The sequence below is a fragment of the Patagioenas fasciata genome, chromosome 2 (genome assembly GCF_037038585.1).
Source record: "Patagioenas fasciata isolate bPatFas1 chromosome 2, bPatFas1.hap1, whole genome shotgun sequence".
Lineage (NCBI taxonomy): Eukaryota > Metazoa > Chordata > Aves > Columbiformes > Columbidae > Patagioenas > Patagioenas fasciata.
The window spans coordinates 167,647,435-167,674,437 of NC_092521.1; the positions used below are offsets into that span (position 1 = coordinate 167,647,435).

A 27,003-nucleotide genomic window follows, 5' to 3' on the forward strand; every position below is an offset into this window, starting at 1 on the left:
CTTCATAATGCTTGCTAAGGCTTATTGTGATCAGATGGGGTAAAAAGTCATGGTTTAATTGCAGGAAGTGATCATAAAGCTTAAGCCATGGCCTCCTTACCGATTTGGCAGGGAACAGAGGCACAAAAATGAGTTTATCAATGCAATCTCTTCTTACAGTTACATTAGGAAACTAATTTGTAGTTTTAATTCCCCATTGCCATGGATGATCAAGGCAGTAGGGGAGCCAAGAGGGGAAAGGAAATTACAAGAAGACTGGAATAAAACATATGCAAGCCTGTAATCTCTCTTAAAAATTAAACAGCTTTATTTAAATACAAAATTACTGTAAAACATACATTAAGATACTTTCATACCAATATATTAACTATTGTAATCAATGCACTATTTATTAAAGCATAACACTTGTGATAAACAGGAGGAGACAGTCTGTAGAGTGTTTATTTTTCTGAAGTCACAGACCTAGACAACTTAAACTGAAAAAATAAAAAAGAGCAGGTTAAAATCTAGTTCAAAAGAGCTTTTGCTCTAATATGCAATTCAGACATTAGTATTTTTGCCTGATAGGAACAGGATACCAAATATCCATTTGCCTTTTATAAAGGCAGCCTAAAACCCAGCCCACTCTGTGCCCCACTGGCATCAGTGGGTGATCTGTCAGCACAAAGCTGTGCACTTAGGACAAAAATACCTCCAAAAACCTGTATTTTTACAGCTTTGTCAGTGCAGAAAAGCAGGTGGGTTTATGTTTTGTCTCACCGGGATTTGAGATTTCTCACTCCAGGATAAATCTATGTCCTTTTTATTAGGCACACGTGAACCCCTGCAGAGGTAACAAAGCAGCACTAGCATGTTCAAGGTGCGAGTGCGACATCCCTGAGCTTTAATGCAGAGTATAAATATACACTTTTAAGTATCATAAAACAAGAGAAATTAGTCAATAGCAGCTTTTACAATGCAACGGAGAGGTACTGAGTTTGCCAAAGGTAGGAAAAGGAATGGAAAACCCTTCCTCTTCGGGATATAGGAATAAAACATCTCCAGGAATGTTTAAGAGCATGGAGATAATTTGTCCTGTTTCTGCCAGCCAGAAATAGTCCCACCAAAACGCTTCTTATGGTTCCATTTGTCCGCTTTCTATACAAAAACCTCCCTCATGTCAGTTCACTAGCGCAAGACAAACAGAGCATCTGAGGGAACAGCTAAAAGCGGTTTCAGAGCAAGCTGCTATTCGCTGGAAAGTGAAATAAAAAGAGTCTGTGGCCACTTTCCACAAAGAGATGCCCAAACGCAAGCTGAAGGCTTAGCCCACAGCATCCCTATGTCTGCGCTTTGATTGTAGCTAGAAAAAAAACAGCAAAGGGATAAATAACCATCCTTCCTGTTTTTAAAGGAAGCCAGAACAGCGGTGACTCGATTGCGTCTTCATCCAACAGTGTTTGGTCAAGAAAGTGCAGCAGGGAGGAGATTCCCTTTGTGGCCTTGGGCTCAGGAGCGGTGGTTCACATGGCAGTTCTCTCTTTGGTGGAGTCTCATCCTCTGTATGTGTTCGTAGCACGACTGGGCAAGGAACAGAGCAGCCCATTAAGGAGAAGTTGTGGAACTTTGGGCCAAAATCTGGTCTTTTGCACATGGAGGTGAATCCACATTGCCCCACAGGTGAGATGAAAGATTAAATCTCCACATTATGAGTTAAAGAGAAGCATATTCTCTAGACTAAAAGGGAAATAACCTGTGCTAGGCCTCTAGAATTCATAGAATCATAAAATAATAGAATCATTTAGGTTAGAAAAGACCTTTAAGATCATCAGGTCCAACCATAACCCACCCCTGGTACTGCCCCATGGCCCTGAGAACTTCATGTCCGTCTGTCCAACCCTCCAGGGATGGTGACTCCAGCACTGCCCTGGGCAGCCTGTTCCAATGCCCCACAGCCCTTTGGGGAAGAAATTGTTCCCCAGATCCAACCTCAACCTCCCCTGGCGCAACTTGAGGCCGTTTCTTTGTGTCCCTGTCTCCCCTCAGCTCCTGTTCTCCAGCTGAACCCCCCAGGTCCCTCAGCCGCTCCCATCACACTTGTGCTCCAGCCCCTCACCAGCTCCGTTCCCTTCTCTCCACTCGCTCCAGCACCTCAAGGCCTTTCTTGTTGTGAGGGGCCCAAAACTGCCCCCAGGATTTGAGGTTTGGCCAGTTAAATGGGAGTTTAACTCATCAGTGTCTCTACTGCTCAAGAAAGACAAATTCAGCTTGCGATTGTCACTTGAAAACATTTCCCTACCTCCAGTGCTGTTAACAGAAAGTCATACAGTCCTCCTTGATTGGTGGGTTCCATCAAGTCTCTGATCAGATGGATTTCAGCTCCCAGGTGCTGTATTCTAGGAAAAATTAAAAAGTCACAACTGGAATAAATCTCTGGGCCCTGGTGTTTCTGGACGCATGTTTGAAACCAAAGTTTGGAGAGAGATATGGATCAGGGAGTCCATTGCTGATTCCTTGTGCATCACCTTTATCTTCTAGAGACTGAGTTCTTGAGGTATCTGGCACAACTAAATCTCAGCAAAGGTGCTCGATCATAAGAGAATTTCAACTCCTCCATTGTACACAGTCTCTCTTGTTCCCCTCCTCTCCCATCTACAGTCAAGAAAGCTGCCAAGCGAACAAACCTGTGCCATCCAACGTGACTGCAGCAAAGAACAACAACAAAAAAGCTTCTGGATTTCATGGCCCCAAGTTTAAACAAACATTTCACCCTTTTTTGAATCATGTCCAGAAAGTCAGTCAAGGATTTTGACTCAAATTTGCCAGGTCAGTGTCCAAGTTCTTGCTCATCTCTCAACTGAATCACAGGGCCAAATGAGAAAGGAAAATAGAAGATGTACATTTCATAGGTGGTGCACTGAAGACATCAACAATTGCCCTTCAGAGGCTTCATTTTCCTATTTTCTGTGCTAATCTGAGGTGCAGGTAAGACCACATTTGCCATGACAACCCCGATAACTCAGTGGGCACTCAAGAAGTCCCAAGCCACTTTGTATCACGACCAACATCATCGCACCAAAGCTGGTAGACATTAGCACACAGAAACCCAACTACAGCTCAGGAAAAAGCATGTTAAAACACAAACCCTAGCTTTTCATCTCAACTATTTGGCCTGGAAACGTGCCTGTCCTTTCTAGGACTGAGGTCTCACGCAACAATGGGGCTGGGAGATGAAAAGCTTTCACTTACTTTGCTCGGGATACAACGTACATCAGCAGGGGCAACAGGTCATCCATGGGGAGTTTGTAATCCTTCTCCACGACCCGGGACACGGTGCTCTCTATCTCCTCATATGTCTTCTGGAGGATCACCAGCTTTTCCCGGGGATCCACCGTGGTGCTACCAATGTGAAAACACCCATGTCAATGATGCTTCTGCACAGCTAAAGAGATAAAGCCGTAAAACAACAACAACAGCAACAAACACAAACTACAACAAGCTCAGAGCAGACCACCATGCTACAAAAACATTCTCCCAATCATATCAAATGGCTGCACCAAAAAGGGATCAAAAAGCTTGTACCAGGAGGCATCACCAGGGCACAACATCATCCAGATGGACCTTGAGTCTTCCTGAGTCCTGAGTATGAGCTGCTCACCCTAGTGTGAGTCTTTCATTTTAGACAGGACTAACCCCAGTCATAATCCCTCAAATAAAAGATAAGGAGTATGACATTAATCACTTTGGGCAGTTCTACCAACAAATTCCTCTTATCATAGAATCATAGAATCATTTTGGTTGGAAGAGAATCATCAAGTCCAACCATCATGTCCTCTTACAGGGGACTAGTATGGTTGTCACATCTATAAGGTTGTTTTTTCTGCCCATACCTCCCTGCCAATGTGCACGTAACCTGTGCTGCCTTCCCCAGAAGAGAAGTCACGTTGGCTTTCATAGGGAGGTTCTCACCAGGACTAGTGTACTTAGGGACCTGAGACCTCCTGTCATGGATCCCACAACACTTCCCTGCTCCCCTTTATTTTTCTTCACATGTGTTACTGCAGCACCATCCCCTAGGCTGGACTTCAAGCCAGTAAATCAAGCTGAGCTTCTTAAAATGAGCTCTGCTTTGCCACATTAACATCTTGGGTCACCACACTGGATGGATAACCCTCATGTAGCTCCATGTGTCCAAAGCAATGGGCCCTATCATGACCGGGCAGTCACAGCCAGGCCCAATTTATTGTGCACACTGACATTGCTCCATTTCATTAAAGTCAGATTTTGTGTAGAATCATAGAATAGTTTGGGTTGGAAGGGACCTTCAAAGCGAATCCAGTGCCACCCCTGCCATGAGCAGGGACATCTTCACCAGCTCAGGTTCCTCAGACCCCGTCCAGCCTGGCCTGGGATGTCTCCAGGAATGGTTCATCCACCACCTCTCTGGGCACCCTGTACCACCCTCACTGTAAAAAATTTCTTCCTCACGTCTAGCTTGAATGTCCCCTCTTTTAGTTTAAACCATCACTCCTTGTCCTATTCCTTGTGTAGGAATGTCTCGGCAAAATTAAGGGGAGATATTTGCCAGGGGAGAGTTGCATATAAACACACTTGATCCTGTCTTGACATTTTTTTGGGGGGGTGGGGAAATAAGTTACTTTTCCTTTCAACTGAAATAGTATCACAAACAACATTAAATTATCTTGCAGGCTGACACAGCTCTGTTTTCATAAACAGGTGCAAATTTACAGCATTTCCCAGAATAGAGAAAACCCCCATCAGCTCTGGCTGTCAATCAGAGGTTATGGTTGGTGACTTACATCAGCTTCTGCAAACACTCGGTGGCGGACAGGAAACACTTGTCTTTGATGAGGGACCGCCTCTGAAAGGGAGACAAAGAGTTGTGCATCTATAAGAGCATCTCTCCAAGAGCCACCACATGGCTCCGCAGCGCTGGACCCAAAATAAGCATGTTTGGTGCCCATAAAGGAGAGCAAATTAAAGCTGTTGAAGACACTGACACTCTGGAGACACTTGGATTTCTCCAGCGCCAGTCTGCAAACAGACATCTTTGAAACATCACTGAGCACCACGTTACAAAGCAGAGCTCATATTCCCATCTGTGGAAATTCATATGTAGTTGCTATGAATCATAACTAATCAACACACATCATGTAGCTCTGATTTCTGAGTGCAGTCTGCCCTGTGGTTACTCATGAGAAGCTCCATCATTAACCAGCCCCAACACCATCTCATTAACACACCATCTATAGGGTTATTTCTTACCTGGTTGGTTGTCAGCGTGAGATCTTTCAGAGGCCAGAGGTGTCTGAAAGGAGATTACAGAGAGAATATTTAGAAGGGAGATTTCCATGCTTAATTCCACCCTAAGTCAGTCTTGGCTGGTTTTATATCCTCGTTCAAGGTGGTGCTAAAGTCTTGTAGGTGCATGAGGCCGTGTTTCCTCCTCTCGTTACACTGCTGCAGGAAGAATTATTGACCTGAGTGTAGGGCTGATTTTACTCACAGATGCTCCTGTAATAATCAGTGGGGAGTTTTCACACTTTCAGATTCAATACCTATAACTGAGTCTAGACTGAAAAAAAACTGTCAGATTGAGACTCTGGGTCTTCTGCTACCTTGAGTAAACCTTTAAGATGTAGATGATGCTGTGTTAGAAAAGCTCACGTGCTTCTTGAGTGTGAGTCATTGATCCTCACCCATCACTTCTAAAGATGGATCTAGCTGCAGGAATAGGTGAAGAGAACATCTGGCTCCACAGCCTTTCCCCTGTGCTGAGACTGTGTGCCTACATAGGAAGTACCACTGGTTGGATTACAGCTCTTTCTGAGACACATTTATAAACTACATCTGATTACTTCTGTGTTGGAGCAAACCATTTGTTTGGTGAGCTAGAAAAGATTTTTGCTAAAGGAAAATGAAGATTAGCATAGGTAATTGTGGCTTTCTACTAGTCAGTGTTGTTCCAGACAGAATTGCAGACACTCTGGGACAGGACTTGCTCTGACAGACTAGAGAAAAGCTCAGTGCTACAGTCAATGATGGACCCAGGACCAGGTTATATGTCCTTTCCTCCTGTGCCACCAGAGCCTTCCCTGGCTCCTGCCTTCCCAGCTGGTATCATAGGGTTGCATCTCGGGATGAAAAAATGTCACTTACTTCTGCACATCCAGGAACTCTAGCAGCTTGATGTCAGGAAACAGGCTGAGGTCCACGATCCCTTGGCAGTACAGGTCGTCTTCTCTTTCATGATAGAGCATGTAGAGCATGAAAAGCTCTGGGTAGAAGCAGGGCAAGATCAGCGGCAGGACCACACTGCGTGCCTTCTGGTCGCTATGGTGAAGAAAAGCAAAGCAGAGTCCTGAAGTGAGACCTACAGCCTTGAGGCACACAGGACACGATGGAAGAGGCAGCTTCTGAGATTGCAAGGTGTTCTCCTTACTCTCCCCTCCTTCCTTCACCTTTGAGTTCAATGTTTCAGCTGGAAAGTAGTGACACATAGAACACTCTCATGCTGAAGATGCATCTTATGCTATAGGACAGGGTACTGTTTCTCCTCAAGATCACCTTACTCACTGGGAGAAACCTGGAGCAACAGAGACCTATCTCCAGCTGTTCTTTCTGAGCTGTTTCAGTAGAGCACTTTTTGTTTCTTAAGGAAGAAAAGCCAAATAAATTCAGATAAAGCTGTTTACCATTCCTCAACCTCTTGGCATCATTCAGCCCTCATGGGAATGGCCACATATTAGAGCAAAGAGAAATTCAAATCAAAAGGGGACAGCTCAACAATTATCATAGAATCATAGAATGTCTTGAGTTGGAAGGAACCCACAAGCATCATCAAGTCCAACTCACGCTTCTTCCCACCCCAAAAACTCTAAACCTGGCTCTCCCACAATGACTCCTACCCTTTTATTCTAGGAAAATCATGTCTTCTACCTCTTCTGCCACATTTCCCACACTGCACTCCCTATTTCCAGGCCTGCCTTTCTCTCAGTGCTGGTATGGAAGTCACCATCCCCACAACAAACAAGTTGCTGTGACTAATGCAAAGCACATGGTAGTTCTGGGACTACAATCTTGCACACAACTGTGCTAGTGCATGGTACCTGGTGTGGGCAATCTTGGAAGGATGTCTGCTACACACACCTCCATCCAACTCACTACTCTGTTCTTCTACAGAACATGATTAGAAGTAGTTTCTCTCATGCTTCAAGTAGAACCAGTGAAATCTTTGCACTCAGAGGAAAGAGTAGGCACTAAACCTGGTTCAAATGGACAAATACAATCCGTTCAGCACTTAACATATTTTAGAAGACACCTGTAATGTTCAAGCAGCTTAAAATTAAACCACCAGTGGTGACACATACCTTGTATCCCCATCCACACACTTGGTGGGCAGTTGGCCTTTCTGCTCTAGTGCCAGATGGAGCAAACCCCTAGAAGAGGAGCAGAGACAAGGTTTAGTTCCACTCCTTCTTTTTTTAAGGGTAATTTGTTATTCACAAGTGAGGAGCTCAGCTGTCCCAGCATCAAGTGGGGTATTAGTAAATCTCTTTGTAATCTTTGCAATGTTGTTTCAGTATTCAAGTTTCACTGTGTGAGGGCTTTCTCCATTATCAGCAGAAGCTGCCAGGAGTAAATACATGTTTCAAAAATCTCCATCACTTCTAAAGAGTAGGGTGGTCACGCTGAAGATCCTAACTCCGGTCTGCATCTAGCACCATCTCCTTGTATTTCCACTCAAGGGACATGAGGTTTCAGGACCTATCATACCAATCAACTCTCTATCTATGAACATCAGAGGATCTTCACTCTACTCAGAAAAAGTATCTTGGTGTTGTCTTGATATTTCCCAGACAAAAATTCATAATCTTAAAGTAAGGATTAGGGAGAGGTTCTGGGTTTTTTTTGGTGTAGAAGTATCAGCCTAGGAAACTTAGCCAGGGGCACAGCAGAGTAAGGGGGGTCTCCCTCTCCACACTACATCTAAAAGGTCTTGAGGCATGAAACAAGCTTTCCAAGGTATGTGCTGAGCTCAGAAACACCTCCACATGAACCAGCATTCAGGTTCTCAGCCCTGTTGCACTGTTCATGAGCACAGCTCAACAAACTGAATCAAATCTGACTTAGAATCATAGAATGTCCTGAGCTGGAAGGGACCCACAAGGATCATGGAGTCCAACTCCTGTCCCTGCACAGGACACCCCACAGGTCACACCGTGTGTCTGAGGACGTTGTCCAGTCTCTTCTTGAACACTGTCAGGCTTGGGGCTGTGACACCTCCCTGGGGAGCCTGTTCCAGTGTCCATCACCTCTGCATGAAGAACCTTTTCCTCATGTCCAGCCTGAACCTCCCCTGGCACATCTTCCTGACATTCCCTGTGGTTCTGTCATCGGTCACCAGAAATAAGAGCTCAGTGCCTGCCCCTGTTCCTCCCCTTGTGAGGACGCTGTAGACCATGATGAGGTCTCCTCTTCATCTCCTTTTCTCCAGGCTGAACAAACCAAGTAACTTTAGCTTCTCCTCATACGGCTTCCCCTCCAAACCCTTCAAGAACTACGTAGCCCTTTTCTGGACACTCTCTAGTAGCTTATTATCTTTTTTATGCTGACTTGTTCCCATCAATTGTGCTGATGTTCTCAGGATGCTCTGGGACAGACAACCCCTCATTGCATAGCTGGCAGCCTTCCTCAAGAACACAAGGCTACACTGATAACAACAGAGCTTTTACCCAACCTCTTATTTTTAAGGCAATACCACCCCAGGAGCAGCTAGAGGCAGAGCTCCCCACCTCAGCCTACCGCAGCATTTCTTGTATCTTCTCCTAAAAGATATTCAGACACCAACAGGACCCTACTCATGCCTTTGATCCAGTCTTTAATTACCCATGGGCACAAACACACAACTGCACAACCTCATTTTAGAGTCAGTACCTTATCAGCCAAGCCTCAACAATGTTCTTACACCCTATGTTGTTAACTCCTGTTGAGTTGGGGCATGTTAAGCGTAAGGTATTTTTAATTCAAACATAGATATCGAACACCACTGTTGTGTGCTCTGATGTACTTCACTGTCCTTGTTATTATAGCGAGACCTCTTGCTCATATTTGTGCTTGTCTAAAGGAAGTTTATTTATTATGGGCAGCAGCTCATTGTGCTGCCATAACTCAGTGAGTTTTAGTCACATTAAGACCCCTGGGTCATGTACTGAACAACAGGTATAATAAACATTTCCTAGGCCCATAGGATGTTAGGTATTGACTCTTTAGCACCATTCTGAAGCAAATCTCCCAAGAAATATGCTGTGAAATAAAGCAGCCCATCACCTGAAAACAATTATCCCAATGGTCTACTCCACCATCCCTCTATGCTCATAGCCATTGGAAGGACTCAGCGGGCTTGACTTACTGGTAGAAGTCCCATATTTTCTTGGCATAGTACTTGACTTCCTCTTGTGCCATAGTCAGCAAGTGTCTGTTGGCCCCAATCCCAGAGTATGTTGCCTGAAAAGCTATCGTCAAGGCCTTCAGCAGCTTTCCCAGAGGGTGCAGGGAAGACTTCAATGCCTGCATGATAGAGGAAAATTAAATTTTACAAGTCACCCCTTGCCATTAGTAGAGGATAAAACTAAAAGGCCATCCAACTTTCTCTTGTCAGCAAAGAAGAACATGCCTGGAGGTAATAAACTATAATTTTGGACTATTTTTGCTGCCACAAGCCCATTCTCCTCCCGTTATCAGGCAGAAATGTGCTTAGTAGGATTGCTGTTCCTATGAGATCAGCTGTAATACTCAAGAGAAGGAAAGGGTGCTCCAGGGAAAGGCTGGCTAAGTGAAAATCAGCAACCAGGACTGCATAGAAGTTTATTAATCATATCCAACAGTTGGTTATTCCCTGACTCAGCTTGAGAACCAAGAGTGAAACTTTATCATTGCTTCCTGGCCTGTATAGCTGTAAACAAAATGTGTGTCCAAAAAGCCTAAAGAATAACCCTCTCTTCACAAGCATAGGTATTCACATATAATTTAGAGAAGACTCTCATCTTCTGGCAATGTTAGTAACAATTGTCACTGGCAATATTACATGTTCTAACAGAAGCAACAGAAAATTGCTACAGCCTGTGTACCTGTCTGGTGGACACACATGGATCACTATGGTTTTAAACTTTACCTTCTCTAAGTAACTTTGTAGTGACTCCAGCCCCTGGTTCTGGACAAGCTCTTCAAGAATGTCTTCTGTCTTCCAGGAGACATCCTCAGTCCCCCTGAAAAATGAGAGGTGAGGAAGGAAAACCACAAACTGAAGCCCTGGGACAAATCCCAATTGGTACTAATTGATACCAAGGGGGCAATGAGACCACTAGAACAAATGAATTTTTTTTACCTTTTTCAGTGGAATTGCTCCACCAGTCTACAACATATGTGATCTGAATTCATCACCTTTGGTTCCCCTTAAAACTAGCCTGGGTTGCATCCTGCACATGCTTGTCTGATCTATTTTAGATATTTTTTTAAGGGAAGATGAGTCTGCTCTGCATCCACTGATGATTTCAGATTTGTATCCTTCAAATACAAGAGGAGCTGGAGATGACTGGGTCACATGCAGATGCTTACATTCAATCAAATTAATCCCAACAAATTTTTCGCTTGTAAGATGCAGTCTTAACATCACAACCTTAAATCCAAGCTGAAAATTCATCCTTCCATCTCATGAGCAGAGAAAACTGGATAATGGTTGGGTTCATAACTTCAACACATGGCAGACACTAATGTAAACCACCATCTTCTCTACACAAATGGACTCCTCTGTTGCAATGAGGACATGCAATATTCATACCTTTGGCAGAAGAAGTACTCCTGAGATTTCCGCAGCTCCTTGCTTGTTTGTATGTGGAACCCCATGAAAGACTCCTCCGTTTCTTCTTTGCAGCCAGAATGGATGAACTCCAGGAACTGGTCATAGATTCCCTTCCATCTCTTCTCCACTGGGAACTCCTCGAGGCCCAGCTGACTGCAAAACATAACATGGCATTAAGCTTTTCTGTGTCCCTGCTCAGTTATTTCAGACTTCACCTTCAAATATGGTTGGTTCTCCAGAATCAGATAATAACACAAGAACTATGGGAGCAGAGAAAGATGGAAGCACCTAACTGATAATTTAGCAAAAAGCAACTCAAGTCTGCTGTCCTGACAATGAGGTTGTTTGGATGAATAAAAATTACTGGTGTATGGAATATAAATAATCTGAATCTTTGCTGGTGAGATTATCACAGCTTTCTGCTCCACTTATGGATGTTTCTAAATATAGACTACTTATTTCAACTGAAAGCCTGCAGAAAACATTGGTAGCAAGAAGACAGTCAAGGAATCACCATCAATTGTCTGAAAAACCCAGGAAATACGAGCTGCTTCTGCAGCGTAGGTGTTCTGATGAACTGGAGTGTTCTGAAGAGTGAAAGAGAGAAGAATTGAACTGGATTTAATGAGAAAAATTCCCCTCAGAGGACAGGCAACTGTTTTTCCCACTGGAACACCCAATTTGGTTTAAAGTGGCTGAACCCAACCCCTCCAGCCTGGCAACCAGAGCATCCCTTTGCAAGGTTGAGCTCTGAGGACAAGAGTCTGTACCAAAGGATGTGGCCTGATAGATTCATCTCCATTACTCCTACCCTCCATTCACACCATCACCTGCCAAAGTGGTGTCAGCACCCTGCAAAGGTTTGACCTTGGTTCCACAGTCTTCCTCCTCATCAATCACCACCCAATCCAAGCTCTTCAGAGATTAACATGCTATGCCTCACTCCTTGTTTTTTGGTAGTTTTCCTACCGCTACAATATCACAGAATCATTTTGGTTGGAAAAGACCCTCAAGATCAGTACTAAAAAGAAGCCTGTAAGAAGGATGGAGACAGACGTTTTAGAAGGGTATGTTATGACAGGACAAGGGGTGATGGTTTAAAACTGAAAGAGGGGAGATTCAGGCCAGACATCAGGAAGAAATTTTTTATGATGAGAGTGGTAAAATACTGGAACAAGTTGTTCTGAGAGGTGGTGGATGAACCATCCCTGAAGACAGCCCAGACCAGGCTGGACTCAGGGGTGGCACTGAATGAGCTTTGAAGGTCCCTTCCAACCCAAACAATTCTATGATCATCAAGTCCAATCATTAACCTAACACTGTCACTAAAATATGTCTCTAAGAACTTCACCACAAAAACACAGAATCCCAGAATGTCAGGGGTCGGAAGGGACCTCGAAAACTCATCCAGTGCAATCCCCCCGCCGGAGCAGGAACACCCAGCTGAGGTTCCACAGGAAGGTGTCCAGGCGGGTTTGAATGTCTGCAGAGAAGGAGACTCCACAACCTCCCTGGGCACCCTGGGCCAGGCTCTGCCACTCTCACCAGGAACAAGTTTCTTCTCAAATTTAGGTGGAACCTCCTGTGTTCCATTTCGAACCCATTACCCCTTGTCCTATTATTGGTTGTCACCGAGAAGAGCCTGGCTCCATCCTCCTGACACTCACCCTTTATATATTTGTAAACATTAGTAGGGTCACCCCTCAGTCTCCTCTTATCCAAGCTAAAAAGCCCAGCTCCCTCAGCCTTTCCTCCTAAAGGAGATGCTCCACTCCCTTCAACATTTTTGTGGCTCTGTGCTGGACTCTCTCCAGCACTTCCCTGTCCTTCTGGAATTGAGGGGCCCAGAACTGGACACAATATTCTCATCTAAGCATCTAAGGAGGAACCTTCTCAGTTGATCTTGCAGAGGCTTATAATTTTCATGTAGGAGCACAGAAGGATGGGAAAGGAGCACGTGATGCATTGAAGTTTTGTCTGTGTAGCTTCATACCTGTCTGTGTACGTGCCTCACTGTGTATACATGGAAATGGGTGTGTGTTCACACAGACATGCAAAAATCACTGAAAATGTTAAGCCTCCAAAACTCTCTCCAGGTGGAGGATGGGAGTATCTTTGGGTATGTGGTGGCAGGATGAAAGCAGAACATCCATTTACTGCTTCCTATTTGACATTATGATTAAACAACAAACTGCGCTCTCTTTTCCTCCTTCTCTCCTTGCATATAAACCAATTTTTAGATCAACTCTTTCAGGCAAGGGCTGCCTTAACCCTACAGGGATTGAGCCAGTACTCCTCTACGTAGAGTCAAAACACAAGCCACAACCCGAGAAGTCAGCTGTTGTTGCTCACGCTTTGGTTATCCTGTCATCCAGCTGCTCGTTCGACGTGTTCAGGATGCCATACGTCTGAAGGCCTTGGCCTGATTTGTTGGTAAAGGTTCCCTCCAGAGTGAAGCCATTGGCAAAGGACAGCTTCCCCTGCAAGGGAGAAATACAGGGTTATTCTGCCAAGATCTCATTAGTGAGAGGAAACAAGCTGGACCGAGATCTTAAATTCTCTTTTCAGTAGAGCCAGCTCCTGAAACGGTGACTTAGAACAACGTCCAGCATGGAGGTGCAGATTTGCAGCATCCAAAGCCATCGTGTCATTAGGGTGACAGTCACCGGAGAAAACGTGTCCTTTCTATCGGATGACACGCATAGGATTCTGAAGGGGAAAGACTGCCACAATCACAGAGTAAAACATTTGCATTACGCTTTACAAATATCCAATATCTTCTTTGAGTTATAAAATTTTCTGGCTTAAATTTGACAATGGTTATTTCTAACCTAGAGTGAACACATGAAGCTTCAATTTCTCCGCTGTTTTTCTTCTGCTTGTTAAAACCACAAGCAAGTTTAGCCTCACAGGTAGGGGCAATCATATGAAATTCACCCTAAATGCTTTCAAGATGTTTTGCTGCTACCAAGAAAAACCTTAAAGTCTCTGAGGCAAATACAGAAGACATGCAGTAGCTTGGTTCAAACTTAGCAGTTTTAATTAAATCAAATCCAAAGCCAAACAATATCATAACTACTCTGGCTTTGAATATGAGCCTGAAATCCTCATTACTAATAGCAGGAAGCACTCCATCTTCAGATAAAGAACAGATTTTTCTAGACTAACCACTCAAACTAGACATTAATTTTGGAGGAAGATGTATCTCAGCATCACAATCAGTCTCCGCAAAATCCACCTCGAATCTTCTGGCTGAAGAAGATTATGATAAACTCTTCCTCCCATGACAAGTCAGTAAATAACAGGGCTCATTTGCAATTGTTACAAAGCATCTATTTTGATGTCCACTCAGTCTGATAAAACCACCCACTTCCTGTCAGATTCATCACAGATTTCTGTAACAAGTCGGAGGACGAGTTTTCCCTGCAACAGGATGCTTTATGAACATTTTGACCAGATATTTCTGTTAAAGATCAACCACAAACTGCTGAACATGTCAGTGCAGCGTCCAGATTGCAAAACTAAGCTTCCAAGAACCCTCAGCTATGTTAACATCTCAGTTATGTCAGTGTAGTGCTGGTACCGAAACTCCATTTAGTTTATATATAGTTTTCCTGTGTTCTCAACAACTACAAAGGATAAAACATTTGTTCAAAGAGTACAAAAACATCCCAAGTGCAGCAGCAAAGCAGAGCCAAAAATGTCTCACAAACAATTAAAGAAACCCCAAACAAACAAAACTCAAATGCAAACCAAACAGTAAAAACCAAAACAATGCACAAAGCCCCCAGCTACTTGAAGTTTCTCAGCTGCAGCCTTTGTCCTGTGAATGAGACTGATAATAGAAAAAAAGTCAAAAACCAGGAAAATGTTATTTTCCAGGGAACTGGGAGAAGTGGAGCAGGAGGGTATGAACTTTGAAATTAATCCATCAGCACTTCTGGAAAGCAAGCAACTGCATTGAAAGGCTGAGATGAATGAAGTGCTCACCTTTCCAACAAATGTGAGATCTTCTGTGAAGTTCCCTTCGTAGACAGAGTCGTCTTCCAAGAGCAGAATCCCAGAACCCTTCATTTAAAAGCAGAAGTAGTGAGTTCATTAATGTAACTCCCTACCTACCCAAATTCATCGAGAAACATCCAGCAGCTCAGACTATTTATGAGTTGCAGATTCTGAGATTTTGAAAGCCCAATATACCATTGCAATGTTAAGCAAGGAGGTTCTCAAGAGAGAAACCATTAGGCACTACTGCTCAGAAGAGAAGTACTGGGTAGTCAGGAATCTTTAAACAACAGTATTATTATATTCATTTCCCTAGAACAAGGAAAAAAATGCAAGATCCTGTTCTAAGAATGGTCACCAAGAATCGTCATATGAGTCATACTCATGATCCTCTCAATCCCATGAACTTAAGGTGATTTTAACCAATTGTGTCATTCTCTGCAAGATGACTAAGAGAAATGAGAGAGACAGTTGTGATATAGAATTATCTTTGACCCTTGCTGTGCAGTCAACAGAGTTTTAATAAGCTGCTCCTAAGCATTTGCAAAATGACTCATTCCATTACCTCCCAAGTCCTACGGCTGCTCACAGTAGCACCCATTTTGTAGAATCACAGAACCATTTAGGCTGGAAAAGAAGGAGCACCAAGAAACAGGAGAATTTATACCAACTGTGGAAGATTCTTCATGTTCATGCTTAGCCCATGGTCTGGGCCCGAAGGTTTATATGTACCCGTACGAGCTAGAAAACGTGGTCACTTTCAGAGCTGCAACACATTTTCCGCTGGAATGGTTTTCTTGATGGAAAGCGCCCTTTCTGGCAAAAATAAAAGGTTTCCAAGGGAAGCTTCTTGGCTATACCAATTTTCCACTAGGAAAACTGAAGTGACTGCTCCCCACCCGGAAGCTTTGTGAAGTTGAAGGAGCTTCTGGCAGCTGGCAGACCAAAAGACGGCTTTATTTTGGTTTCCTGCAGATGGAGCTTTTATGGAAAGCCCTTCCGACAAAGTTTCCATGCTAAACATTTTCTCCCAATTTGGTGAATGGGGAAGGGGTTGTTTGTTTTTTTAAGTGTGTATTTTTAATGAGAATAAATGCTTTTTTTTCCGAGCTAGTTCTGGTGATGCCAATCCCTTTTGCTTTCCCCACCAACATTTAAACTTCCAATGAACTGGATAGGCAATTTGTCATAGGTAAGCTCACACTGGAAAGGTAAAGACTCTGTCATCTCAAAGATAGATGTAGTATCATATATAACTGCACAGTAATTCATTTATGAGTTCTAGTCCATAATTGTGACCTGATAGTCGTACAGCCAGACCTATAACATGTCTCAGAATGAGCAAAGAGAAGCAACAGTCTCACATCTGCATCCCAGGAAGGTGATAAGAAACAAGACTTCATCTAGTCCTACTCCTCTGAAAACATTATTGTTGTAAAGCTTTAATGCTTAAGTTTGAAGTTAAATTAATTACGAAGTGAAATCTTAATCTTGCCCTTGATTAGGAATCCCATCGATCTAAAGAGTTCACTGAAAATGGGTACTCACCACCATTTTATCAGCATGAAATGTTCTTTGATAGCAGACACCCGACTGGGTTACTACAATGCCTTGGCCATGTTTGTGGTCATCAAGCCATGTCCCTATGTATCTTTCTCCTCTGGAATGCAACAGAAAACAAGTTGTTTTTTCCCTGTTTTACTAAATCTTGCTCAATTAGATATATCATTTTTGGAGGCTACTTTTACCTGATGAAATACTCAGCACAAGTGCCAGAGATACTGTACAGACTCAATTCATATAATGCTTCCCCAGGAGCCGAAGCCCTATAGCACAGATTGAACACATCTCCCCTTCATTCCCAAGTCTCCCTATCAAAACATGAAGCTTTATCCCTGCCAACAGAGGGACAAAACTCTCAGGCATATTAAGCCAGCTCTAATCTGTACCACCTTTACCTATCTTTGTCTTCCCAGACTCCATATCCATTCTTCTTGTCATTTTCCCATTGTCCTGTGTATTTAAATGAGTGATCAGCTGAGAGGTTCTCCAGTATCCCAAATCCTTGACGTACATTGTCCCTGAAGTAGCCTTTGTAGACTATATCATTCCCATACCTGCAGGGAGAGAGACAGAGTTTAAGACTGTGATTATTTGATAGCTATTACAGGAGTGAAAAGCCAGGAAAGTGAGTAGATTAACCTCATCTGCCTGATAAATATTCCAAATGTGTGACTGATAGATCTAGAGCCTGTAGAGGTTCACTGTTAGGAATACACATCCCCCGAGCTATTCATCCCACGGTTTGCTTTCAGTGTTCACGAAGGACACAACACTTAGGTTTGCAATTGTCCTGGGAGAGGCCACTCAGTCCTTGACCTCTCACCAGCCAGGTCACAGTGACCACTGGTTAATCCAGAGTGGGAGTAGATCAGACCAAGCACGAAGCCGGATCTGCTTTCACATTTCTATGCTCGCCAGCCACCCCTTCTCCTGGGCTCATCCCCCAGAGAAGAATTCCCCTTAGATCCATCCATGCTGCCCAGCAGATCTTCATTGCTACAACAGAGAAAGCACTTATGCTAAGCAGACCCATTTACCCAGAGAGGTGGTGGATGCCCCATTCCTGGAGACATCCAAGGCCAGGCTGGACGGGGCTCTGAGCAACCTGAGATGTTCCTGCTCATGGCAGGTGGACTAGATGAGCTTTGAAGGCCCCTTCCAACTCAAACTATTCTATGGTTCTATGACCTATCATCTATAATTATCAACATGCTCTCACGTTTGACACCAGAGACACTGGCGCAGCACTGCTCACTTGGCTCCAAGTTCCCCAGAGATTTCTGCATGTCCTGTTCTCTGAGTTTGATTCATAAATAAGGAGCACAAGCAAGTTGTGAGAAGGAAGATGGCCCATCCCAGAGTAAGCAGCTGGGAAGCTGAGCTGTCTGCTTTCCTCTGTCACAGTTGGCAAGGGTATGTGCAGTAACAACAGGCAGTCCAGTCTTCATGTTGGCCAACCCATTTGACTACAAGCCACATGTGACCTAAGCAAAGATGAGGATGCCGTTATGCTCACTGCTACATAATCAGAGCAAGCTGGCCTTGTCCACTTAACTCTGTAGGCTGCAAATGAAATCAATTTATATCTACAAACTGCTGAGCAGGTCTCCACTGCCATTTCTGGTTTTCTAAATGGAAGTTAAATGGTGAATAAGGCTGGTACACCACCATGTACCCACAATACAGTGCTTTACATACTAGGCTTCATCCAAATTTCCAGCAGTGCTTTGAGACACAGGCATGCAAATGGCTGTTTTCCAGAAGCATTTTGACCATAAATAAGAAAACCTCAGACTCCATTTCTGAAGTTAAGCTCTGGGTTTAACCTCAGAGTTTGAGTGAGCAAAACAAGCCAACTGTGGGCACCAGCCTCCTTCAAGATAACAGTTATGACTTCCAGACCAACAATCCCATCCATCATTAAGAAGATACTCTATACAAGATTTAGTCCAGATAGCATGGCCAGGGGAGACAGAGAGAGCTGTGCGCTCCACCAAGCCTGTCCAGGGTTGATGGTACACCATGTGCTCTCTGCTCTGCAACCACAAACTTGAATGCAAAATTATATCCTCACCTGTAGGGCACAGAGGATGCCATGTCAGGTAGTCATGATGCTTATAGCTTGCAGAGAAGCTCCTAATGTTCTAATGCTCACAGGACTCAGGGCTTGTGAAGAAGCCATAATGGCCATCTCCAAAGCAATACCTTCTGGTGCCTGATTTACCCTGGATTTTACATTATGACTACACCTTTCACAGTGAGGCTGGAACATTAAATACATGGAGTCCCCCTTTTTTTCCCCAGAGTTCAGCTTTAGGTTTTACTTACTCACAGATTCCATAGCCTCTCATCTTGCCCTCATACCAGTGGCACTTATAGCAATCATACCGGTCTTCAGATCGACGTGGGACAAGGCATATTCCAAACCTACAGCGTGCATATTGCAGAAGTCAGCACGGCAAAAGGTGACTCAGTTGTACTGGATGAAGCTTAGAAAAATAAGGACCTTCCAGGCTCCCAAGCTGATCTATATGGTTGGGATCAGCTCTACCTCTACCACTATTTCAGGTGTCGATGAACTTGCTCCAAGGAAGAGCTCATCTCCTTGTGAACTGCAGTCACAGTTTCTCATTGTTGCTTCTACAGAGCTGCTTTCAGTGATGTTGTTTTGTTTCCCGTCTCTCCCCCTTCCCCAGTTTAGAAGATGAGTTACACTACCAAAGTAATTGCTTTGGTCCAAACAAAACGTTTTCTTAATCCCGACACAAAGTCTTTGAGACATTTTTCCCTTTAAAAACCTGGCCTATGATGGAATGTATGCAGAAATAAGAAAGCTCTAAGTTTCATATTAAAAAAATACTAGGAAAATGCTATTTCAATTTCATAGTATGGTTTATTTCCCCTGAAAACTTCTCATTTGAGAAAGATTTTTTAAGATTTCTAAAAATAACTTTTTTTGCAGGTTATTTCACAGGAATAAATACACCTAGATTTATAGATTTTGGGTCAGATTGATCCAGCTGAAGAGATGTTTGCATCTAAACTGGTCATCTGCCCACACTCCCTACCAACCTACTCAAGCTTAAGCCAGGTGTTTAAAACAGGCCAGATGAACTGGGCTGTGAGTAGAGTCCCTCTACAAAACACCAACATCCCTGTGCCTCTGGAAAGAACCATTTCTTAGCTTATTTTGAAAGCAAGAAACACCCTGGTTTTTAGGACCTACCCATGTTCCAAGCCATCTTTGAAATCCCCAACGTGGTTGCGTCCATTGCGCCACTTCAGTGTCCCCCTGCAATTCAAAGGAAGCATTACACAGGGAGATCACCATGGAACCATAGAATCATTCTGTTTGGAAAAGACCTTTAAGATCATTGAGTCCAGCCGTTAACCAAGGGCTGGCACTAACCCATGTCCCTGAGAACCTCATCTCTGCATCTGTTCAACCCCTCCAGGGATGGTGACTCCACCACTGCCCTGGGCAGCCTGTTCCAATGCTTGACAATCCTTTCCATGAATAAACTTTTCTTAATATCCAACCTAGACCTCCCCTGGTGCAACTTGAGGCCCTTTCTTCTCATCCTGTTGCTTGATACTTGGGAGAAGAGACCGATATCCCCTGGCTCCAACCTCCTTCCAGGATGTTGTAGAGAGTGAGAAGGTCTCCCCTAAGCCTCCTGATCTCCAGGCTGAACCCCCCAGGTCCCTCAGCAGAAACATTCACAACTGCAACAGAAGGTATCACGGCAAAACCTAGAAATGGTTAACATCAAAACATTTCCTCAGGCATGAGAGACACAGAAGTTCTCCAGGGACCTTGGTTTGCACTGGAAAGATTTAATGCCACAATGTTTTAATGGCCTGGAATGAGAAGGAAAAGTCCTCTTCCAAGTTCCCTGATCTGAAAACCATTTTGTAGAGTTGCTGGGTCATCCATTTAGGACCTTGCACCTGATCCTTTTGTAATTACGGTGCAGCATGTGATTAAGCCAGCTGAAGTTCCAGCACGGCACATCCCTGCAGACAACATAATAACACCACGAACCAGATCTTCATTGTGCCAGGCGCTGTGGAAACAAAAGAGACAAGCGCTGGCCTAAAGGGATCATATCTTTCCATCTGCTTTGTGTGGGGGTTGTCGAGATGATTACATGAGTTAACAGTGCAAAATGAGAGTGGAACCATTAATGTGATGGTCAAATTACTGCGTGCCGCGTACAGTTGTGAATGAGTTTCCCTCCCTCACCATCCCCAACACCACCCACACCCTGTTTTAACTCTTGCATCATCCCAGACACAACCAGCTCCCTACACATTCCCCAACTAGAGACAATAAAAGACGGTGCAGCACCAAAACCATGACACATTTGTTTGACTTTCACCAGGGTTGTTGTTTTAAACACCTACATGAAACAGGCTTGTTTTTGTTTTTTGCATCCACCACACCAGGTCATCAGGAGTACTGGGACTGAATAGTGAAGAATGAAGACATTTTTGCCGAAGAACCCTGATTCACACTGCTCCAGCTTTCTGCTCATGTGCTTTGCCATGCCAGCCTCTCCTACAGAGGTGGACAAGCCATCAAGGCCAACTTTGCTGCTCTGTAACCTTGTATTAGTAACAAGTCACACGGAGTAATTTCAGGAGTAAGAAGGAAAACCTAATAATTAACCAACTTAAAACCCAAATACTAAAAATGCCTGAAGCCACTTAGTTCTGCCCCAGATCTCCTGGGATGTCTCAGACAAGTCACTTAATCTGAAACAGCAGAGGTATTTATTAATAGGTCGGTCACACTTCATGTTTCTTCACAAAAACAAAGACTGTGCTCTATCCTACATCAAACAGAATTTTGTTGGGACCATTTACAGACCATTCCCTTTTGGCAGACCTCCCTCTTAACTTCAGTTGGATTTAATAAATAGTTCTCATGTTCCCAAGCAACACATTTGAGCATCTTTTGTATTTATTGACTTCTCTTTTTTTTTAATTCCTTTCCTAATAGTTTGGATATTAAAATATACTTTAATAGCACAGGATAAAACTTTCCCTTCACATGCAAGCAAAGGCTTTTTATTGTTTTTGTTGATTTTTGGTTTGTTGTTTGTTTGTGGGGGGTTGGGTTTTATTTGGTCATCATGATGGTAAGATTTTATGCCTCAGGCTGAGATCTTGGAAATAAACGTTAGTTCCAGTCTCAGTCCTAATCACAGGCATAAGCCAATGTAGTGCCTACAATGTGACCATTACCACATTATTAGGGGCAGCCTCTACAATTTACTGCATGAACCAGTATCACTAGTGAGACATCTACAATACAATAGCCTACGTGTCAGGACTTATGCTTTGACTAAGTCCTGAAATGAAGTTAATGTGTCTTAGCTGCCCCCTGAATCTGTTCTCAATACCACATTTCCCTCTGGAAACAAGTGAGGCAGGAACCAGAGGGGCTGGCACACCCTGAGAGGTCACCAGCCCAGAGTCTGTGGTCCAGGCCCTCAGCATGGGATGGATCAACCCCATGTCCACAGCCCCTCTGTAGCATCTATACCCTCCACCCACCCACTGGATCCAGACAGTGCTACACAAAGACAGCAGGACCATCATTGCATGTTCTTGCTTAGGAAACCAGAAAAAAAGAAAGGCTCCTTACTTGCCATGTGGCTTTCCCCAGTGCCACTCGCCCTCATAGGTTGCGCTCTTGAACTTGCCCTCCAGCCTGAAGACGTAGGTGAAGAAGCGGCAGGATGGGGGCTCGGTGCCTTCACCGGTCTTGCCCCACAATGGGAAATCTCGCTTCCCATTCAGCGCCTGACGAACAGCCTGGTTCAACTTCCATTGCCAAACAGCCTGAGGACAGAGGAAGAGGAGAGATGGACTAATGAGTAAAGAAAGCAAAATAGCTTCCGAAAAAGAAACTTCAGGAGAAAAGCAAGAAGCTTTTGCGTTCCTATCAGCCATTCAGCTGGCTGGGCTGGTGGGTTATGGCCCATCTACAACATCAACATAAACAAGGTGTTTCCTTGGGTCCTGCAAGTTGTGTACTACACCAATGCATAACACTTACACATCATTTAAGCCTGACTCTCACCATCACTAATTGGCCTTGGCACAGGGCCATGCTGATGGGACTGTACTGTCCCCAGCTCTGCTGCATCCACTACTGCCCAGGGCAGATCACTTCCATCAGCCAGATATTTTTAATCTACCATCAATGGTGTAAAACACATCTGATCAGCTAACGAGGTATTGGCTTCCCAGAGGGAAACCAAACCAAACCAAACCAAACCAAACCAAACCAAACCAAACCAAACCAAACCAAGCCACACTGTTCATTATTCTGCTTTAATAAATTTTAAAATGGCAAAAATCAGAGAGGAGAAGCCTCAGCTGCATTTTAAGCAGGTGCAGAGCCCACTCATCTGTCTTCTGATCAAGAGGCTAAAATCCTGATGCTTAATGAGATTTCAGCTTCCACTCAGTAGTCAATGTTTTGTCCCCACTTCAGAGTTGCCACCCCCTCTATGCCATTCCCCTGTTTTAAAACCTGGTGTAGAGCACTTCACGTGGAACAGAAACACCCTGCCCACTGCTAACCTTCATCTGTGGGTCTTTGGTAGAGAGAAGGAATGTTTCTTCCGGGGTTATAACATGGAATCCATACCTGTGAAGCAAAAGACATTACAAAGATTATGAAAAAGCACATTTTTCAGTCAAACAGCAGTTGCCGCTATTCCTATTCCTCTTCAATAGCTTGTGGGGCTTTTGCTATCGCTATTTTTTTTCTGAAGAAATACTCAACTAGTCAATTCATCTTAGTTCTGTAGGTCTGCAGCCGAAACTATTTTATTAATGACTGATTTCAAGATGCCAGTAAACACAAGCAATGCAAGTTGAAGCTGCTGTGATCCCATCTGAGACATTCTGCAAATACCCATAGCTCAGATACAATCTCACTGCATAGAAAGGAGATGGGCCAAACTTTTGAATATTTTTCTCAGTTTCACAATCAAGTTGAACTTTTTTTTTTTACCTCCAAGTGGAAATTTTTCACTTACAGTCCTGGAGCTAATTTCTCCTTGCAGTTTTCATCTACCCACACAAGCTTCAGATCAAAACTCTGAAAGCTGTTTCCCTGGAACAAAAGGGAGAAGATGTTCCTGTTATTGATGCAAACATCACACTTTTCCCCTGCTCTGCCAATCCATTGAACAGCAGAGCAAGATCAACAGCACTGTAAATTCCCTCTTTTGGGGTCCACATATCTATCCTACGCTATGATGACAGACCTGGGAGACTGAAGAAATGCAGAGGGAAGAAAGTTCTTAGTTTATCGCTGAAGTGGTGGTCTGTAATGCCATGGGTACAACTCACAGTAACAGACCTTCTTAGAAACAAGAATTTCTTCCCTATCCCATGGCAACACTCCCAAATCATCCATGGCATGCAGCATTCCCTAGTTTTGCTTGTGATCTGTCTTGGATCTGGACTCCAGGTGACAGAACCACATAGCAGCCCAAAAGTACAATATCTAAGGAGTCACTACTTTAATCAGTAACACATCAGAAAGAAGAAACTGAAAGAGTTGAAGTATTAGGTAAAGACTGAATTTAATATTACATCTCCCTTTCTTGTCTAAAGTCCAGGTGCCCACACTACAGGGCTGTTGTCTATGAGGATGTCGTTGACCAATGTTAGGTACTAGTACTATGGAGTTCACAATAGACGCATAGAACAGTTTTGGTTGGAAGGAACTGTTAAAGATCATCTATTCCAACCCCCACCATGAGTTAATCATTGATATATCTACCAGATTTGGGGGAACAGGAAAGAGAGGGAGGTTCGGATTCCCAGCACCATAGCCCCCACTGTCAGACCCCTGCTAGCAGCTCAAGCTAACCAGTTCAATCCCAGTCCAGTTCTATCTCCCCAAGCCTCAAAACCAGTCCTAGCAGCAGATGAGACATACTGGATGGGAACCGTTGACTGAACAGAGCTGTCTACAATGTAGATACCTCCATGTGAGCAAGTTACCCTCTGCTCTTGTCCTAGTCAACAGAGTCAAGGACATGATTCAACTCATCCTAATTTTGTCATCTAAAATAGGTCGAATGAACCACATCCTGACATGCATGTTGAGCTCCCCTGACTATAAAGGGAGCCTGGGGGCACTTGCTCACAGCGAGATCACTACAGTGCTCAGAAATCTACAATGTAAAGTTGGATGAGATAATCATCACCCTTTTTCCTCGGGCCTAGACCCTGCAAGATGTTCAGGACTGCCCAGTGTTATCATAAAGGCTCATGTTTGAAAGAACCAGTAAGATCTATCAGCTCACAAGGCAGTCATGTGTTTGGACACCTGAGGGGTTGGCACATGACTAAAGAGCAAGCAGAGGTGCACATGAAGGGAGCCGTATGAGATTACAGGAGCTGTCAGTCAGAGTGAGCAAAGCCAGACTTAGTTAAGATGCTGCAGAACAGCTTTGAACACGTATTATTCATCTAGCTATCCACGTCTGTAGACACGCCCTGTCTGCCCCACACCCAGGCCCTAAATCCCTGAAATGGCCACAAGAACACCTGCAACTTCTGCTCCCATGCTACTAGCAGAGTCAACCGTGAAAGATCATATTTAGGCCTATGCATGAGTGTTTACAGTACAATATCCTTGACCTACCAGGCCCTCTTTGAATAAACAAGGGCAGAAATCAACATATTCATATGCAGGCATGGGCTCGGGTTACCAAAGACGTGGTGGGTGAACTTTACATATTTACTGGAGAAAAATTTATGTGGATGCTCTTCTATTCCTTCTTCATTAGCTTTCTTTTATTCCTCAGTGCAAACCACAGGCGCATGGATCTGAGACAAGGTTTTGCCAACAGCCAAGCTACATTTTCAACATCAAAGGAACCTAAATTTTACTGTTATTTGTCTGTGCTGCCCTTCTGATCCCTCTGAAAGATTGAAGACTCACCTGAATTAGCACAAGGACATCATCGAAGAGTAAGACCCGGTCTGACCGATTCGTGCTGGCAGAGATGGGAAGATTTTTGCTATCTTCCAGCAGCCTCCTTTCAGGTACACAGAGCATGTCCTGCAGAGGGAATCACAGAGGTCACAATGGTGGACCAAGAGCATGAGGAAACATCAGGGTTTGGGAGAGGACATACAACTCAAGCCAACAGTTCCTCCAGAGCCTGACTGAGTCATGGCACAAGCTGACACAGACAGTAGAACTGGACACAGGGCTCAGCTTCTAAATTACTCGGTGTCCATGTGGTTTCTCCAGGGCTTCCACACTGTCATGCTTTGTTGGCTTCCAAACCCAGCCTCAAATGCTTGATTCATATTAAGTTTCTTCCATGCATAAGCAGAAGTGTAAGACCTCCCAAAGAGCCCCCCATCAAGCCATTTTCTACATCCATGACTCACTGTGAATTTGTAGCCCAAGGATTTCCATAAGGATTCAGTAAAACAAGCTTCATCCAGGACTTGGCTGACGAAAGACTCAAGCTTCGCATATTCCTTGATGGCAGTGGTAACTACGTCCTTCTCAGAGCCCTGTCAAAAGAAGGAAGGCCTGGAGCAACACTCCAGGCATGGCTGTGCAGGACATCTACTCTCTGGGCTACAGCTGCAGAAAAATCTCAGCAGTTCTGAATCCAAAGGGTTAATGAGAGTTAACCCTCCAACCCCATTTCCAAGGAAACCTTCCCAAATCTAGCTTTATCTCTGCCACCACCAGAAGTATGCAACCCTAGGCCAGTTACTTGACCCGTTGCAGCTCCTCTATATGATCAATAGCTTGTACTATGCTGGAGTGACCACTGTTTTTTGCTTCAAGACCTTCAGGTGAGCTGCAGTTCATTGATGATGGTTCCTACCACCCCAGCTGTCCACTGGAAATCATCTTCCTTCCAGCCAACATTGGATTCACTCGCACCATCGCAAAACCTTACGACTACTGCAAAAGATCTTAGCATAAACCAATCAAGTAACATCACATAAATCTTTTTACCTCTTTGAGAACCTCCTTCAGCTTGGTGAGGAGCAGTATATATTGCTCAATGTGATCCCGGATAGGTTTGTGAAGGACGGTGTACAAGGCCAGTGATATGGAGGTCTCAGAGGTGAAGTCTGTGAGGAATTGCTTCAGCACTGTCTTATGGTGCTTCCAGGCTTCACTGCAAGATGGTGAATTAAGACAAAGGGTCATTAATTAGGTTTTCTGCGAATTGGCACTCCTCTGCGTTCCAAACTCGATATGCTCCTTCACTCCCAGAAAGGGTATAGAAAGACTTGAAAGAGCAGGAGATAACGTAATGCAAATGTATTTACACAGCAAACACACAGAAATAAGGTGATGAGGCAAACAGGAGCTCCATCCATCCTGCCTCTGACCCAGTGGTCTCCTCAGATAGGAACCACATCCAGAGATATACAAAATATCACAGAATTATTTGGGGACCTCTGGAGATCATCCAGTCCAACCCAGCTGCTAAAGCAAGTTCACCAAAGCAGATTGCACATGATCACATCCAGGTGGGTTTTGAATGTCTCCAGAGAAGGAG

At 44.0% G+C, this 27,003-nt stretch overlaps 1 protein-coding gene across 4 annotated transcripts in view; it reads right to left on the minus strand.

The window, feature by feature from the left end:
- Window positions 1-283: 283 nt before the first annotated feature.
- Window positions 284-27,003, minus strand: part of ALS2CL (ALS2 C-terminal like) — a 51,644-nt gene continuing 24,924 nt past the window's right edge. For all 4 annotated transcript variants that reach the window (XM_065830837.2, XM_065830839.2, XM_065830838.2 and 1 more), the window contains exons 5-26: window positions 26,451-26,616; window positions 25,865-25,993; window positions 25,407-25,526; window positions 23,485-23,561; window positions 23,024-23,090; window positions 22,080-22,276; window positions 19,653-19,718; window positions 18,755-18,853; window positions 16,822-16,980; window positions 16,412-16,523; window positions 14,852-14,929; window positions 13,214-13,341; window positions 10,841-11,014; window positions 10,175-10,268; window positions 9,413-9,570; window positions 7,371-7,439; window positions 6,160-6,333; window positions 5,266-5,308; window positions 4,800-4,861; window positions 3,229-3,378; window positions 2,279-2,375; window positions 284-1,560 (exon numbers count right to left, since the gene is read on the minus strand). In XM_065830837.2, coding sequence (XP_065686909.1) covers window positions 1,489-1,560; window positions 2,279-2,375; window positions 3,229-3,378; window positions 4,800-4,861; window positions 5,266-5,308; window positions 6,160-6,333; window positions 7,371-7,439; window positions 9,413-9,570; window positions 10,175-10,268; window positions 10,841-11,014; window positions 13,214-13,341; window positions 14,852-14,929; window positions 16,412-16,523; window positions 16,822-16,980; window positions 18,755-18,853; window positions 19,653-19,718; window positions 22,080-22,276; window positions 23,024-23,090; window positions 23,485-23,561; window positions 25,407-25,526; window positions 25,865-25,993; window positions 26,451-26,616 — 2,491 coding nt within the window. In that variant the 3' untranslated portion in view covers window positions 284-1,488. The remainder of the gene's footprint in view (window positions 1,561-2,278; window positions 2,376-3,228; window positions 3,379-4,799; window positions 4,862-5,265; window positions 5,309-6,159; window positions 6,334-7,370; window positions 7,440-9,412; window positions 9,571-10,174; window positions 10,269-10,840; window positions 11,015-13,213; window positions 13,342-14,851; window positions 14,930-16,411; window positions 16,524-16,821; window positions 16,981-18,754; window positions 18,854-19,652; window positions 19,719-22,079; window positions 22,277-23,023; window positions 23,091-23,484; window positions 23,562-25,406; window positions 25,527-25,864; window positions 25,994-26,450; window positions 26,617-27,003) is intronic.